The sequence below is a fragment of the Episyrphus balteatus genome, chromosome 1, assembly GCF_945859705.1.
Source record: "Episyrphus balteatus chromosome 1, idEpiBalt1.1, whole genome shotgun sequence".
Taxonomy (NCBI): Eukaryota; Metazoa; Arthropoda; class Insecta; order Diptera; family Syrphidae; genus Episyrphus; species Episyrphus balteatus.
The window spans coordinates 98,535,616-98,554,285 of record NC_079134.1 but is presented as its reverse complement, the minus strand read 5'-3'; the positions used below and the strand labels follow the sequence as shown (position 1 = coordinate 98,554,285).

The 18,670-nt window shown below is 32.6% G+C and overlaps 1 protein-coding gene across 11 annotated transcripts in view; it reads left to right on the top strand.

Moving 5' to 3' along the window:
• The window catches only part of LOC129918355 (sentrin-specific protease 8), an 81,293-nt gene extending 64,256 nt beyond the window's left edge, over positions 1–17,037 (top strand). For 5 of the 11 annotated variants that reach the window (XM_055998853.1, XM_055998843.1, XM_055998859.1 and 2 more), the window contains 4 exons: positions 15,483–16,172; positions 16,228–16,519; positions 16,571–16,660; positions 16,726–17,031. In XM_055998853.1, the coding sequence (XP_055854828.1) occupies positions 15,483–16,172; positions 16,228–16,519; positions 16,571–16,660; positions 16,726–16,945 (1,292 nt within the window). In that variant the 3' untranslated portion in view covers positions 16,946–17,031. Of the gene's footprint in view, positions 1–10,668; positions 11,052–14,892; positions 15,425–15,482; positions 16,173–16,227; positions 16,520–16,570; positions 16,661–16,725 lie in introns of those variants that run through there. The other 6 variants (XM_055998899.1, XM_055998889.1, XM_055998881.1 and 3 more) reach the window with 6 other exon arrangements.
• The last annotated feature ends 1,633 nt before the right edge of the window (positions 17,038–18,670 follow it).

Here is an 18,670-nt window from a genome sequence, read left to right as displayed (position 1 = left end):
TAGCTTTATACCTCGGAATCCATGGAAAGTCGATGAATTTGCAAAACGAGTATAGGGCTGTGTTATTAACGGGTCAAATTAGAAAGCTAAAAAAAAAAAAAAATTAACCGCTCTCGATTACAACGGTTTTTATGGACCGTTTACTGTCATTCCGTATGAAAGCGTTCAATCGGAATTGATGTCTCATTTTAGATTTTGCTCAAACTTTGTAGGGATGTTTTCTAGGACTGATTTAATTTTAAGTTGTGTGGTTTCCCCGATACCCGCATTCGAACTTTTGCAAAACGTCATTTTCATGTTACTATAGTTTTGCGTCAATTGAAGATATCGAGTTGATTTAAGATTTATTTTGTTGAAAAATATCTATATTTAATATTTGGTAAGTATAAGCCTCCTACATACAATAGCCAAGTTTCTGGAGCCAGTCAAAAACCATAAAAAATCAGTAAAATTACCAGTTTTTCAAAAATTGTTGTTAATTCAGGGATAATTATTACGTAATTTTTTTTCAATTTATTCAAAAATTACTATTCTTAAGCTTTGAAATGGCGTTTCAAACAAAAAAATATCTTCAATAGACGCAAAACTATAGTAACATGAAAATGACGTTTTCCAAAAGTTCAAAAGCGGGTAGCGGGGAAACCACGCAACATAAAATTAAATCATCATGGATTTGCTTCCCTACAGTCCTAGAAAACATCCCTACAAAGTTTGAGCAAAATCTAAAATGAGACATCAATTCCGATTGAACGCTTTCATACGGAATGACAGTAAACGGTCCATAAAAACCGTTGTAATCGAGAGCGGTGAAATTTTTTTTTTTAACTTTCTTATATGACCCTGTAGTAACGCAGCCCTATACTAGTTTTACAGATTCATAGACTTTCCCTGGATTCCAAGATTTTACCGATTTTATGCTTAATTTGACTCGACTATATAAGTATAAGGGTATTCACGTAACGGGATAATTTTCTACTTTGCAGAAAAATAGAAAATTCCGCAAAAGGTTTAAATCAGGTATATCAAACTCAATGGTTACGAAGGGCCAAAAGAGCAAGATCAAAATTTTTATGGGCCGCAGAAAAAAAATGAAATTTGTATAAAACAAAGTTATAAAAATAAAACAGGAAGAAAAACATTAATGTTTTTCATTTACCATGTTTTTTCTAAGACTAAGGTTAGTTAGGCTGGAGCTTATAGGTAAATTAATGACTTATGTAAGTAACAGCTCCCATCTAAAGGTATATTTAACAGGAAAAAAAGCGAAGAAAATCAAGAGAACTTGTCTTTCAAAAACATATTAAATCTGGAAGCCTTTTTTCATATTCATTATTCAGTATTATGGTTTAAATTTGTGTGTGTATTATTTTTGATACGACCGACCACCGATGCAAATTTACCTTAATTTGACATATTGCATGCTGGTGTTAAGGTTTTTATCATCAAAACCTAAAAAAATTCCCAAGACCCAGAGCCATTTGGTAGGTTAAATCAGAATATTCGCTTTTTAATTCACTTTAAGAAATCAAAGAACTTCCCCTGATCTACGCCACGAGATCTTATAAAATTTATAATTTTGTTTTTAAGTAAATGTTCCTTACTTATTTATTTGTTGATTAGAAAAAAAAGGTGCTGCATGTATGTCGAAAGCTGGGAGCACAAAATCTAAATTATAAACATAAACTTAAAATTATTAAAAATGTGCAGAGTTATGCGTTATGGGCTGCATGCGGCCCGCGGGCCGCAAGTTGGACATGCCTGGTTTAAATGAACACCCCAGCAGAAAATAATTGGGCACGTTCAAACAGTTAACATAAAGCTATCGGATAGCTTTTTGTTGTTATAATCAATGTTAAAAATTAGCAAAGAAACGAACCATTTTCTGTCAAAAAATAATCTGAATGTATCCGAGAATTTTTGGTATACCTCAGGTTTCAGGTATTTGAGTGATCAGCTGATAAACATTTGACTATTTTTCATTTTGATTTCTATTCGCGCAGTTATTCAGCTTGAAAATAAAATAGATTTGCTAGAATTAAAGTTAAATCAATTGTGCAAGTACTATGCAACAATAAAAACAAAAGGAATTTGTTCAAAAGAAACAATTTCCTCTTTTCAATAAGTCTGTTCAGCGAGGATTTTTCTAGATCAGAACAGGACAGGACAGCACAGTTTCGTGAGAAACGTCAGATCAAGTTAGAGCAGTCATTTAAACGTCAGTTGTCAAAATAAAAAAAAAAAAAAAAAACAAATTGTAAATTATATGAATTTTTTGCTTATCGGTTCTCGTTATAGTTTTATCTATTTTTTGAGTTTTTAATGCGGAAAATATAATTAAAAATAGTTTTTAGTTAGAAAAACCACGAGCACCCGAGAAATATTCGCACAATTAAATCAAAACAAAAAATTACAGCTTTACTTTTGACACTTTTCACGCATCTGTTCTAACCTGATCTGACTCAAAAGCAAGAACAGAAAATCCTGTTCTAAACTGTTCTAGTTTTGTCAATGAACAGGAAACTAGAACAGTTCAGCACAGAAAAAATCTCAATGAACAGCAAAAAGCTGTACTTTTCTGCCTAGAACAGTCCAGCACAGCGTCAGTGAACAGACTTAATATTTACATATTTTTTTGTAGCTGCTTTGGCAAGCTATCTGAATAGCTTTTCGTTGAAAGAGATATTCCAGATACGGGTATCACAGATAGCCTAACCGATAGGTGTTTGAACGTGCCCATTGCGTAAACAAGTGAAGCAAACTAGCTGTTTGTTAAACGTCAAATTGAACTTATACAATTTGTTCAATTAAAAAAATAAAGTCAAGCTAATTTTACAAATACTATGCAACAATAAAAAAAAATGTATTTTGCTAAAATAAAATAATATTCTCTTTTCAATATTAGGTAACATATTTTATTTGTGGTTATGGTTATCTGAATAATTAGACATAAATCGCGTTCAAAAAGATATTCCAGATCGGGTATCCCAGATAGCATATCCGATAGGTGATTCAACACACCTAAAGTTTATCAGATTTTTTTTTCTACAGTTTCTGCCTCAAATTTGTGAGACAAAATTCTATGATTTGCAAAATATTTTTCCCATACAAATTTTGACAGCTCATTTCTACCGATAGAAAATTCTACGGTTTCTATGGGTTTTCCGCGTTTACGTAAATACCCCTATTGTATGAGTTGAAATCTGCTCTGACATATCCCCAACCTTTGTTGATGTTTTTTTTTAAGAAACGAGACTACAGTTTTTGGGCTTCTTGGAGCTTCTCTTGATGATCTTAAGCGTGCAAAAGTCCTTGCTATGGTTCTCATCAAAAAAGAAAGAAAATTGCGTTGATATTTCTATTCTATGCTTCTAACTTCTAAAAAGATCAGTACTTTCGTGACCTTCGCTAGTACGATTTCAAAGAACATAAGGACCTTATAAAAACTAACAAGTACTTGGGGACTGTTTAGGACGATCCTCCCTAAACAGTCCCCAAGTACTTGTTAGAAAGCACCTCACAGGTGCAGCGAGGACTAAGGGCCAGTTGTACAAACGTGGTTCAGCTTCGGATCAGGAATTTAACTCACGGATTTTGGCGGACTACTAGTGGAACAACTTTGGTTCGAGGATGGATTTAGCTATTTCAACCTATATGAACCAGTGCTAAAAATCAATTTTACCACCGAGTTCAAAAGATAAAAGTTGCTGAACCACGAAATAAATATTTGTACAACTGGCCCTAAGGGCAGGATACCCAACTAACATTTTTGTTAGGGCTATTCGCACCTAGAAAACTGTTATACTACCCACGGTAAAAAATTATCAATAAACGCTGATATTTATATTCCTAAGAAATTTTTTAGGAGTATCTTATAGTGGGATTATAGGTGCGATGAAAAATTCTCTGTAAGCATTGTATAAAGCTTCGCTGGACTTCTGTTTAGTGTCACACTATAATGATGTTGGGAAGTGCTTATAGTGTCACAATATAATAATGGTAGTTGGAAAATGTTTGATTTTTATTCACACTTAAAAATTCTCAAGTGCGTCATTGTAATTATTTTTTGTGTTAAATAGTTTAAAATAAAATATTACAACAGTTAAAATTGGTGTAAAGTTTAAAGTATTTCTCTTTTATACTATAAGTATCAACCAGCTCCTCAGATAAACTTGGTTTATAAAATTAAGTTAATACTAAAATAAAAATCAATATAAATGCAACACAATTTAATTTCTTTTTATTTCTCCTCCTTTTATTTCCCCTCCTTTTATATCCTCCCTCACTTTTTATTTCTCCTCCACCACTTTCGTTTGTTGATGACAAACTTTACAGTAGTCTAACAGTGTAATTCTTCCCACACTTATAGGATCGAATACCACTTTCGGCTACTGATGAGAAACTTTACAGGAGTATTTCATTGTACTTCTCATAGGTTTAATAGGAGTAAAAAAAGGGGGCCTTTTTGATGATAATCAGGGTTATATGAGGCTTTTAGGTGTGGGTAATCAAATGGATCCACGACCATTCATCACCATTGATTTGAGCATTTATGTATATGTGAACAATTCTATTTATACTCATTATCTTTATTCAGATAATGGGCCTTACCAATAATGAATCGCTAAACACACGTTTAAGTATCGTCGGGTTTTATTTTACCGTCGCGTTAAATTGGGTGTATACTAATAATCAAAATAAACACGCGTTTAACTAATTGTGCTTCTATTACCAGATCTATTACATTTGTTGTCAAAATGACATAATTGAAGTGACATTTTTTGCACGTAATGTAATAATGAACAAAATTATAACTACAAAATACCGACATACCTTCATATATTTTTATTTTGGTTGTAAAAGTTAAAAAAATGGAGCCCAAGCAAGGAGGCCAAAAATGCATAAAAAAAATGTTCATCTATCGTGAAGTACGACGATAGACTGACTCAATACAATGGTGTAGTTGTGGCTGTAGCTTGTAGTACTGCCAAAATTTTATTGAGGGAAACAACAACAAAAGTTGGCAGCAGCTGATCAAAAAGTTGAGAATTATTCAACTTGCGCTAAAAGCTACAGCCACAGCTACACCATTGTATTCAGGGGGTTAGTTTTCTTTTTCAGCCTTTTCTGAAAGTAATGAATATTATTAATAAAAAGGATAAATATTTATAAACAAATAAATTTTTCCATTTACTTATTTAATAAATTGCCGCCAATATTATTAATTTTTCTCAACAGCTTGTTGACTTGACAAATGTTTTTTTTTTGCTGACAAATGACAGTACAAACCGTGCGTTTACATTTAACCGCGCGTTTATAGTTCAGTTTCCCAACTATAAAATTAACGTGGTGTTAACCCTTAACCTGACTATTAAATTGGTTATTGGTATGGAGAAATATTTAACGCTCAGTTAAATATTTAACTGAGCTTTAAATTTGATTATTGGTAAGGCCCATTATCTATAAATTGGTCACGAAGAATATGGGTCAACTCATTGATATCTTCATAGAAGAGAATAAAAGTTTTACCTCAGTTATAACTACATTTTCTTGGTGCAGTGCAACAAGGGCGGATCCAGAATTTTTTTCTGGGGGGGGGGGCACAAGGGACGGATTAGCAAAAAAATCAGCAATAACAGTTAGAAGTAAAGTGAAGTATCATACGACTGACTGACAAGCAGCGAATTTTAACGACGCACAGTGCGGTATTTTGGTCTAAAACCTGGCCAAAAATAATGCATAAAATGCACATATAATCCTGAGCTATAAATTTTCTTAAAGTTAGTAATTTATTCTTTATTTAATTTTTTGCCTCAAGTTGTTTCAGAAAAAAAAAATGTTTTCGTTTTTAATTGATTTTGTATAAAAATTTGCAATATTATGGACATATTTATACCATTATTTAATGGCCTGGTAGTCTGGGGAAACCCAGTTTTTTTTTTTATTTGCATTAAAATTTTTTATATCTCAAAAATATTGTGTTCAAATTGGAGGTCTATTGGAGCCAAATTCACCAAGTGTATTTTTTTATATTTCGCTTGCGAACGTTTTAATCCAGAGTTCAAAATTTTAATTCGTTCTCCCCACCACTAATGTTTTCAAAGCCGGTTCACCTCATAACTTCAAAACTATTGCACCGATTCTTTTGAAATTTGGAATACTTTTTCTTTCCATGTTTTTTAAAGAAATTTTCTCAAAAACATAATATTTATAAAAATCTATAAGTAAGGGTAGCTTTTGAGGAGTTTTTTTCAAAAGGTATTTATTTTCGGGGGTGCAAACTCTTGAAATTGCAAGATTGTTCTACGTATCCAGCAGTTCAATAATATATAGGTTGTGCAATATTGTGGAGTATGAAACAATAGAGTTGCATATACAATTAAATTTTTTTTTATAATACCATTCATACCTTGATTGTCGATGTCTATATCAAAATTTTTCACCAAAATCACTTTGGAGTAAAAAAAACACTTAGAAAATTCACTTTTTTTTTAAATCGAAAAAAAATTCGTGTTTATCCAACAAATAGTCGTTTATTTATTTGTGAGGTGGAGCTTTTCATGGAAAAGGGATGCAGAAATAGACAACTGTTTCACACAAGTTCTCTCTGTTGCAGGGTTGCGCCCCCATACCTTCCTCAGAGTGTATATAGAACGTAGCATTGCAAATCTTGTAAAGTGGCTCAGGCTCAGCTAAAATTGAAAAAAAAAAATAAGAAAAGGCTAAAACATCCACGGGTGTAATTGCCTATTAAAAAGGAAGTAAAGCCTGCGGGGATATTTCCTTTTCATTTAGGTAATAACACCTGCAGGGGTTCCTATCTAGAAGCCATACTACGCCAAAATAGTGGTTGTCTGTAAAGTGGGCTTACGGACGATAATTTTACGTGATAACGTCAAAAGAAAACAGGTTTTGTTAACAAAAATTATCTTAAAACAATTTATGTGTCAACTCTTGCAAAAAAAATTTATGAGATAAGAACTTTTGTAGTAAAGTACTTAAACTAAAGACTAACCCCTCACATATTTATATCTGTATGTTTTGTAGGAAAACGGAATAACTTTTTGAAACCAATCCTAATTTACAAGAAAAAGCTAAAAAAAATTCCTTTTTTTTTTCTTTTCTCATTATATCAATTTTTTATATGAAAAGTTTAAAAAAATTACACCACTAAAAAGTTTAATATTTCTTCTAAAGAATAAAGCCACAAACGATTTCTTTAGTAAATTCTAATAGTTTAATCAATTTTGAATGAAATGAGGAAAAGTTCAGACCAGCCATTACAAGATTTTGGAAAATAGGCTATCACAAACAAACTAGCTTGTCACAAACGATTTCTTAATAAATTCTGATAGTTTAAACAATTTTGAATGGAATGAGGAAAAATTCAGACCAGCCATTAGAAGATTTTGGAAAATAGGCTATCACAAGCAAACTAAATTGTCCCAAACGATTTCTTTAGTAAATTCTGATAGTTTAAACAATTTTGAATAGAATGAGGAAAATTCAGACCAGCCATTAGAAGATTTTGGAAAATAGGTTATCACAAACAAACCAGGTTGTCACAAACGATTTCTTTAGTAAATTCTGAAAGTTTAAGCAATTTTGAATGGAATGAGGAAACATTCAGACCAGCCATTACAAGATTTTGGAAAATAGGCTATTACAAACAAACTAGGTTGTCACAAACGATTTCTTTAGTAAACTCTATTTTAATTCAAACAATTCTTAATGGAATGAGGAAAAATTCAGACCAGACATTACAACATTTTGGAAAATAGGCTATCACAAACAATCTAGGTTGTCACAAACGATTTCTTTAGTAAATTCTGATAGTTCAAACAATTTTGAATGGAATGAGGGAAAGTTCAGACCAGCCATTACAAGATTTTGGAAAATAGGTTATCACAAACAAACTAGCTTGTCACAAACGATTTCTTTAGTAAATTCTGATAGTTTAAACAATTTTGAATGCAATGAGGAAAAGTGCAGACCAGCCATTACAAGATTTTGGAAAATAGGCTATCACAAACAATTTGTTAAACCACACACAATTTTGTTGGTAAATTCGAAATATGTAAACAATTTTCAATAGAATGAAGTTAAACATTAGATAAGGTTAACCCATAGGAGTTTAGATGAAAAATGGTAGTCGCAGACTTATTTTGATTTATAAATTAAAAATTCAAACTCCATTTCCTATCTTTCAAGTAGAATCAACCGTAGTTTATGCTTACAATCAATCTTGTATACTTGTATACATTTGCAACATGTTGCTCACCTCAAAGTAAAAAAACTCACCTCAGCATCATGAATCCTATGCATAGCTCGGCCCATATTGATAAACAAAATGAAAGTGTAATGAAATTTAATTAGTTTTTCTTATTTTTCTCGAAAACTAAGTTGTCACAAACGATTTAATTAAAATATTCGGGAGTCACAAACGATTTCTGATTGAATGAGTAGGTATAAAAAAGTCCATACTATTTCAGTTTTGAAAAAATGGCTAACTGGTACTTTTTTTAAAAATTTGTTAATAACTAAAAAACTAGCGAGTCACAAAAGTTTTTATTGCTGTCACAAACAGTCACAAACGAATCACAAACGATAGGCATAAAAAAAATTCAAAAAGTTGATTTTTTAAAAATTAAAATGGCTATCTGGGAGCAGCTCCTAGGAATCGGTAGAGACACCAAAATTTTTTATAGAATCTAAACACTCTTTTGTTGTATACAATAGATTGCGGATTGAAGAAGCAGATTCTTTTTGCATATCAGGTTGTTCACGAAGATTCTTTAGATAAGAATCTATAATAAAACGTTTACGATCACAAAGAGTTTTCCATGCAGTAGCATAGTTCACATTTGTGCACTTTATAGATCGAATAAGAGATTCAGCTTTACCGGTTAAAATTTTTTTAAGAAAATACAGCTTCTGAGCATTAGAAATATTAGTTTTTATATGAATCATACTTGTGTATAAATCATGAAACGTTGACCAGTTTTTCATAAGTTCCATCGAACTCAGGAAGTTTTAGTTTAGGAAGATGAATGTCACTTTCTTCACGAAAAGTATGTTCAAATGTTTGATTGACGAATTCGATTCTCTCGAATTAGAATTTTATCTAATATATCACCCTTTTTTTTGTTCAAATCTGAGTTCTGAATCTGAAAAATAAGTGAAATCAGCCTTTAAAGAAGACACCTTTGAGAAGACCGAAAATCTGTTACGTAAGTAGCCCAATTTCAAAATATTTTCTTCAATAGATTGTGTGAAACTTTTTTGAAAACCCGTAAAGTCTACTTCGCATAAGCGTTGTTCTTCAATAGCAGCTTTAATTTGTCCCATATTGGAACAAATTGAAAATTGAACGAATGAAAAAAGCTCACGAAAATCACAATTCAAAGGTACTAAGTCAAAAAGAATTAGGTATTTAAGCGACAGTAGCAAACGAACTAATAAATTAGCACTATTAAATCAAATTCATAAATTTAGCACAAAAAGTAAGTCATACCTCATACGACGGAAATTAACTGAATAGTAAAAAAAGAAAACAGAAGGAAAGCTCTATATTGCAGTTGTTCGCCCAGCACTTACATACGGTTCACAATGTTGGACAATGTACAGAACGTATGAGAGTAAACTGACAGCAGCTGAGATGAAGATGCTTCGTATGACAGCAGGAGTAACAAAGCTTGATCGAATCAGAAGCAAGAAAATCCGAGGAAGCCTTCACGTCAAAAACACCATCTTGGATAAAATACAGCATGACCGTTTAAGCTGGTACTGTCATGTACAAAGACGAAACCCTGAGAACCCAGTTCAAAAGGCGATCGCTTACGACGTTCCAACGCAATCGCGAAGAAGAGGCAGGCCTAAGAACTCATGGAGAAGACAAATGCAACGACAACTGCATTCAGTTGGCCTTAGACATGGAACAATTCAAAATCGAGAAGCCTGCCGACGAACTACGTCACACTACGGCTCCGCATGTGGGCGAACCCCACATGCGGAGCCGTAGTGTGAAGCAGTAGAGTGGGAGAGTTGTGACCCCATCCGAGATCATGACTTTCGTCGATAATGGAGAAGAAGAAGAAGAACAAGTTAAAGCAGAAACACAATCACGCTTTGCCGTCGATTTTGACAACTGCCAAAAGTTCAACCATACGAAATCTGTGTAACCTCCCACAAAGACGCTTTTCTTACGTACGCTTTTTTTGACAAACGTAAGGAAACGAAAGAAAGCGAGCAAAAGTTCAACCAGACTGAACTTTGCTCGCTTTCTGACATTTATCAGACATAGTTACAGTAACCCACATAATTATTGCGCCAAATGTGAATAAAAAAAAAATAAATTATTGCAAAACTAGGTGTGTTTTTTAATTTCTCTTTATAGATGTTGCACATAAAAACGACATCGAAATATTTTAAATCAAAACAATTTACTTGTCAAAAACAAAAATAATTTAATGATGTTGTAGACTGAGTTTTACTGGTAAAAACAATTTATTTTGATTGGTTTTGTTTTTATAACTATAGGATTAAAGAATAAACAAATTTCTATGCATTTTTTAAACACATTAATATCCTTTTTCATTTTTCCACAATCAAATCAAGATAAAGACTTGGCCCAATAATTTTCTGAGTGACTGTGTTTTTTTTATTTGACAGCAGATTTTATGTTTCAATCAGCTGTTCGAAGTCAAAGTGACAGAAGCGCGCTTTGACCCTTCAAGCAAACAAGTCCGACCTCGGTCCGGATCCGCTCCGCCTGCGGCGGAGCTGAGTCCGAATACGGATCAGAAACTGGTCCGAAGGCGGCTCAAATTAGTATGGAAATTATAATCACCGCGAAGTCGATTGCATATGTATTGATGTGGTGAAAACCTCCATTCCGAGAAAACGGAGCCGAAGTCGGACCCAAGTCGGAGCAGCGAAAACCTACTAGAAAGAGGAACAAAAAAGGGATGACGTTTCGCATTTGCGACCAAAAAAGAACAAGATTTATTTTTTTTTTCACTGAAACTGTTTTTTTTTTAATTTAATTTTGGCAAACGAAATTTTCACAATATATACATTATAAAATACAATACATTTTTTTCATTTTATTTTATTTGTTGTTGCTGCTGTTGTTGGTGTTTCTTTAGATGCCCAATCGCATGTTTCACCTTCTGCCTTTTTCTTTATCATTAGAGATTACATCTACAACACAAACAGAAACACATCACTTTAATCCAAACACTTTGAGCGATATATACAACATACCTTTTTTTGTTTCCATAGGGAACGGTACGATTGATCGCAAACTAAAATCTCTTATAACGAAATCTTGCATTTTTTTAAATTTCACTCAAAACAAAATTTCGCATTTTTAAAATCTTACATAAGAAAATCTCGCATTTTCAAAATCCCGCAAACCAAAATTTCGCATTTTTAGAAAAAATCTCGCTTCTGCATAAAATTCTCGCTATAACAAAATCTCGCACCACAAAAATCTCGCATTGTAAAACGACAAATTCGATTGAATAAAGTCCTTTTAATACTTAATCCAGTTGATCTTGAACACTATGAACAACTGAAATTGAAGTCTAATATGCATATAACAAACTTTTACCTTTTCTATCTTCTTCTCATAAATAAAGAACAAAAAATATCAAAACACAATAAATTCCCAGGAAAGTCATTTAATTGAAAAATAAATTACTTCAATAGTTAACAAACAAAAAGTAAAGATAATATACATAATTCCATACAAAAACAACAATTTTAAGATAGCGAGAGGTTTTGAGCTATACGCTTCGCAAGTAATCAATTTTTGACAGTTGAAGTCGTTTTTTATATATATTTTTTAAAGATGTATTGCGAATAACGGTTTTATTCCTTCGTTCAGCATTTCTATTACATCTCGATTGCTGCAGCTTAAATTTTCCCATAACAATTTCCCTAGAAAGATGGCCGACCAAACTGTAGACACCAATATGCCTTTTATTTACGATGGCATTTAAGCGCCTATGCCAGGCTTCCACATTATTTTGGGTTCGTTGAAAATTTGTTGAAAACGTGTCAAAAATATTCCAAAAACTTGGATAGTAAAGAAGTAGGTTATGCATAGGTAATAGCAGACAGACTTATAATCTCACATTGAAATAAAATATTTATTAATTCGCGCGCGCGAATTAATAAATATTTTATTTCAATGCGAGATTTTAAATTGCGAGATTTTAGTTTGCGAGATTTAAATGTTGCGAGCTTTCGTTAAGCGAAATTTTGTAATTGCGAGATTTCGATATAAGAGATTTCATAATGCGAGATTTCAAGATGCGAGATTTTAAAAACGAGATTTTAAAATGCGGTCAATCGTACCCAACCCGTTTCCATATTGTTAATAGTTTGATATAATTGTTTATAATTATACCTATATTTTATTAACAACGACACGAGACACGACGCGACTAAACACTTCAACAAAAAATAACAAAATGACGCTTTTGCTCTTGTTGGCTATGTCTGTCTACTTTTTTTCCTTTTCTCAGTTTTCACCACGATTCTCTTAGACTTTGTGTTCATACACAAAAAGTTGCAAGTGTGTGAGTGCAACCCCGCTTTTCTCGGTCGGAGGTCGGACTGTCTTTTCTGGACTCCGTTTTCTTGCTTGAAGGGGAAGATTTCTCAACGTAACGCGATGACGCGTCTGGCAAAGCGTGATTGTGTTTCAGCTTTTATACTTTTGTCGAAAGCACTGTGTTTTGTGTGTTCGCATTTATGTAAAAAAGCACTAATCAAATGAGCCATAAGCTGAAGTAAATGTATGCACTGAGAAAAAAAGTTTGAATCTTTATTTTAAATTTCAGATTCTTTTGAAAGGAAATTGATAGCACTTAATAAAAGCTTTAAAGTTTTTTTATTACTTTAATTAAGTTTGCTTTAATTAGAAAGAAATTAAACATGTGCTATCAGTTTGATTTTAAGAGTACCGGCACATAAGAACAGCTAGGGTGATTTATACCGTAATATAACGGGTCTTAACACTGTACACTTTAATTTACGATTGATTAAATCAATTTTCACGTTATCACAGTTTTTATATTTATCACAATTAAATCAGATTAACTTAATCAAATAATTTTTTTTTAATTTTGACTCCGTGTGACTGATTTAATTGATCCTAAACCAATGCACTTGGCTTGTACCGAATATACATATACATATATGTGTGTAAGTGCAATGCATTTTTTTTGTTCTCTTTTCGCAATTGCAGGGAGTTAAAAAAATATATTAAAGAAAAAAAGTATTTGAAATTATATATATCAATATATAAAAATAATTTAACTATATTAAAGAAATTCTACCGAATTACCTTTATATAATTAAAAAAAAATAAAATTACCAAACCAGATCCCAACACCGCAACCGCAATTACAACCGGTGTACTTATGTATATACATACATAAGTACACCGGTTGTAATTGTACAATTGTACGTGTGCTGAATCCAAAAAAGCGCCAGGAAAACTCTCCAAATAATCCGGAATTGTTTTCTACAGCTGTGTACTGAAAAACCGAAAGCATATTGAAATTTTGATTTCTTTGATAAAGTTTGATTTCAGCTTCGTAATAGGCTGAAACTTAAAATTTCGTTCTGCTTTTTGAAAAGTAAAAATTCTACTAGTTTATTTTATTTCACCTCTTTTTCGCTGCAACAGCCTGCTAGACTTCGTAATATTAAGCTTTCAAATAAGATAAGATTCGATTTATGATTTTTTTTTTATTTTGTTACGCTTTTTCCCATTTGTTACGCTTTTTGAAAAATGTTGTTACTTTTCAAAAGAGCCTGCGGCAACACTGCCCCGGAGTAATTTTTTTTTACACTTTTCTGGTGTGGCGTGGAGGAACACAAAACGTTCAAAGCTGCAAAAATAAGTACCAAAAGAGAACTCTTATTGGAGTGAAAGAAAACGACATTAATTTTCCCTCTTAAACTATTTATTGAATTCTCTCGTCTGTTTTGGTAAATTATAAATTTTTAAAAATGTATTATAGTAATTTTTTGTTTACTCTTTCTTACTTTCTCTTTTCATTTTTTTTCCTCTCTTTTATGAAAACAGAATTTGATTTCATTAATTAATTATACTTACACCCACCGTCAAAAGTTTGGAACCACATGCAAAAAAATGATGAAAATCGATCAAGTTCTATCTCTAATAGAATATATCTACATTAGAGCGACCGCAACTCCCATAGAAAAAAATTTTTGTCGAATTTTTTTCGGGGGAACCCCATAAAATGTTCCGCCTTTGCAGATTTTTAGATAGCCAAAATTTCAGCTCGATTGGATAGCTCTAAATGGTGCCGACACTCGCTCAAAGTATCAAAAATCTCTGTTTTTTCACTGTTTTTCGCAGAAAATTAGCTCTAGCTTCCAAACAGAGGGGGTTATTTATATATTAAATTAAAGGTAGTGTTGTTACACATAACTCAGATGCTAAACTTGTTTAGTTTTACTAATAAAAAAAATATTGTCATCAATTTAAATTTTCAGTACCTACCTCAAAAAGAGCTGAAGTGCAAACTGAAGGGACAATTTTTTAAAAGTCAGATAAACCTCAGTCAGAGCTTATACCCAGGAACATTGACTTAATATATATGGACTGCTAGAAGCATATTCAGGTTGGTTCCACTTGTTTCTTCGCGATAATAGCGCCCTAAAAAAAGCGGAGAATAAGTGCAACATTTTTGACGAAGTGCGAAAGGAACAAATATAGAAAAACAGAGAAAGCACTGCCTTTTAACGACAGATGTCATCAACTAAAAGTTTCCTCTTTTCGCCGTCTAAGGTTATACCGCTAGTAGAGCTAGAAAGATGTGGAATCATTGGGCGCATTCACAAACCTAGGTGCTACGTAGGCGAGTTTCAACTAGCTTTTGGAATGCGAATTTGCACTACAAAGCTAGGTGACAGATGCAATAAAAAAAAAATGTGTTTTGAGTGGTTTAAATAGCTTTTTTTCTTTGAAATTCCTCAATTTCCTGATTTATATTCACATACTGCACAATTAATTTTATTTTATATGCTTTTTTCATCAATTCCACCAAATTTAAAATTCAAATAGAATTTGTTTCCATCAAACAGCTGACTGAGAAATGTCAGCTAGCTTTGAAGTCGAAAATTTTTACCCTACGTCGGAGGGGAAATTTCAACTAATTTCTTAGCTCTTTTCAGCCAATCAGAACGAGTCGCTACGTAGCACCTAGGTTTGTGAATGCGCCCATTTTTTTTCAATTTTTGTATGGAAAAGTCAAACGACTAGCAGTCCATATATAGTAGGTCAATGCCCAGAAATATCTTTTTTTTTTGTATTGACATTATTTGTTCGATAGTCTAACTGATGATTGAAAAATCAGGGCTTAGTGAATAAAAACTTTTTTTAGTTAAGAAATGAAATATTAATTAAATACTCAAAAAATATATGTGCATATTATGAACAGGTCCAGAAGAACTTATGCGGGGTGTTGGCAAAGACGCAACGAAACTTTTCGAAGAAGTACATGCTTGGGTAAACTATGAACAACTCTTAAAAAAATGTCTAGTTGGACCACTTCAAAATGTGATTACAGTAGATAAGAACTTTTGTAAGCCTCTTAAAAAAGATGCTGCACCCTTTCAATTCAAAAGAACTGACACTGCACCACATCAACCCGTAAAACTTGTTCCTGAAACAACATGCACCAAAGTTGTACCACGTTTTGATTGGATTCAAACGCGATCAAATATAACTTTGTACTTTTTTACAAAACAACTATGCAATCCAGGCTTAATCATTAAAAGAAATAATTCTACAAACATTGAAGTGAGAATTTGCATTGTAAACTGTTGGCATCAACATGACTTTGACTTGCATCAAAAGGTAAACTGGCCACCAACAAATGTGAAAATCTCAAATGAATCAGGGAAAATTGAATTAAAATTCCATAAAACTAACCCTAATATATGGTTAAGCTACGGAATGTTTACTCATTCAATTGATCAGCAATTAAAAGAAAGTTATTATGAGTTTGAAATTGTACGTAATGAAAATTTCAATCATAATTCATTTGCGTTACATTTGCGCGCTAAAAATGATACAATTATTTTGGTCCCAGTTGCATACCACCTTACTTTTGTTTGTAATATTGAAGGTGAGGAACCCAAGTTTTCTACCAGTGTATGGTTAAAAATTAATTTATTTTATAGGCGAAGAAGTTAGTCGGCATTACACCCCTATACCAAGAATGTTTTCACCACTAAATAATGAAGACTTCATGGATTTGCACTTCCTGTTAAAAACGTATGAAAACGGCTTACTTGGAAAATATTTAAAAAAGTTAGAACACAAGTCAACCTTATTAGTGTCGCAACCGAAAGGCAATCTTTTGCTTAGTAAATTCCTAACACATAGTAAGATCGCCCTTTTAGCAGCTGGAAGTGGAATAACACCTATGTTGAGTTTGATCGATTATTTGTTATCCAGTAACTGTCTTAAAATGTAGGTATTTTTTTTACATCATTATTTTATCTTATATTTCTCTATTCAAAGTGAAAAGTTGGTGCTTATAGTTTTTAACAAAACCGAAGAAGACATTTGGTGTAGGTCAATCTTTGAAAAACTAATGGAAAGCGACAACAGGTACTTATACTATTAATTATGTATGCAAATAACAATTATTATCATTTTCATTTTCTTTTTGAAAGATTAAAAGTAACACATATACTTTCTCAACCGAAGGAAAAATTGGAGAGTGAGAGAGGTCATATATCTCAAGAATTTTTGTCAACCATCAGTAGCCCGTCTTCAGAAAATTATTGTACTTTCATTTGTACATGTGGACCACCAACTTTTAACAGGTGTACTGAAACTATCTTAGATGCACTAAATTTCCCTCCGTCAGACACGTACTTTTTTAATGGCTAGAAATATATTATATGAAATAGTAATAAAACAAAATAAAAAGAAACAAAGTGTTCCAAAGTTGATAAGAAAAAAATAGAGGGTGATTCTTGATTAGGTATATTGTTCTACACTACCTAATTCTCTCTACAAAGTTAATAACACGTAATTCATTTTTCCTTTCGTTTTTATCACATTCCCCTCCTTTTAAAATGGGTTTCATGGTTTCATCCTACTTTTATATCTTTTTTCATAAAATTCTTTTTTTGTTCTCTATTTTTCAAATTTCCTCTTCTAAAGCCAGAACTATAATTGTCGGATCGTCGGATGAAGACGGAGGGGAACAGCGCTCGCTACCGCACTCGACGGATGAAAACTTGTCGAAAATACAAAGAAAACAACAACAATTGACAGTAGCTTCCGACCCCATCCGCCAATTATGGTTCTGGCTTAAGTCCCTTTTTTTTTCTTCCCATCCATAGTTTTTACATAGTGTTACGATTACTTGTCTTTCACCTAAAAATTTGTTTCAAATCTGCCCACTCACCGTTAAGGTGATTTAAATTTTAAAGAGATCATGTTCTGTTTATTTGTTTTCCATTTTCCTTTTCTACACGGATTTTAGAGTTTTTTCTCTTTGTCTTTAAGCATCATTTTTGTTTATTTCAATTCATTTATCTAGGTACATTTCAACAACTTTAATAAATGTTTGTTGTCTGTATTTACAAAATTTTACCTTTGTGGTGTGCAGTCGAATTTTTTTAAACCGATTGTAAAAAATCGGTTAGCCAATTCTCGAAAGAAAATATTGACTGGTTAAAAGACGATTAAGACGATTTAGAATATTTTTTAATCAAATATTAATAAGTACCCTTCTCCAATCCAATCACAAAAAGATATTGCGTGGATACGAAGTTTTTTTTTTTAAACCAATTATCCAAAAAAAAGGGTTTTTGCGAAGTGATTTCAAAATTTACTTCTCTAGAGATGTTAAATATCCATTTAAAAGATTTTTTAATTTTATTTTAATTTTGGTGGGGGCAGCATCCCCATTTATTCGGCTTAATTCAAGCTACAAGAACTTAATCTAACTTAAAAACTAACTTATAGCTAACTTAGAGGGTGATCGGGGCAGTTAAGAAGGCGGTGTTTAAGAAGAGACTTGCTGATGTTGAAATCAAAATAGTCAAAGTTCGTGTTTATACTCCGCAACATTCGAGTGAGGGGTTCGTTGGATCCATAGGATGTACGGTGGGAGGACAAATAAAAAAGGCGAGGATTTCTCAGATTTCGGGGGTTAGTATTGGAAAAGATGGAATTATAGAGAGTTTGACAGTCAACAGATCCGGTGAGAAGTCGGTGAATAAATAGAATATCGTTTATTTTTCTTCGTTCTTCTAAAATTTTCAAGTTGATTAGTTTGAGACGATTTTGATAGGGAGGGAGGATAAAGGGGTCGTCCCACGGTAGGTGACGAAGAGCGAAGCGAAGAAAGCGACATTGAATGCTTTCGATTCTGGCTGTGTGGAAATGGTGATATGGTGACCAGACTTGAGAGGCGTATTCAAGGATGGGTCTAACGAAGGTTATATAAAGGGAGCGAGTCACATAAGGGTTAGAGAATTCTTTGGACCATCGTTTAACAAAACCGAGGGCTGAGTTGGCTTTGTGTATCATGTTATCGATGTGCATTAGAAAATTGAGTTCTCGGTCACATATGAGACCAAGATCTCGAATCGTTTCAACAAA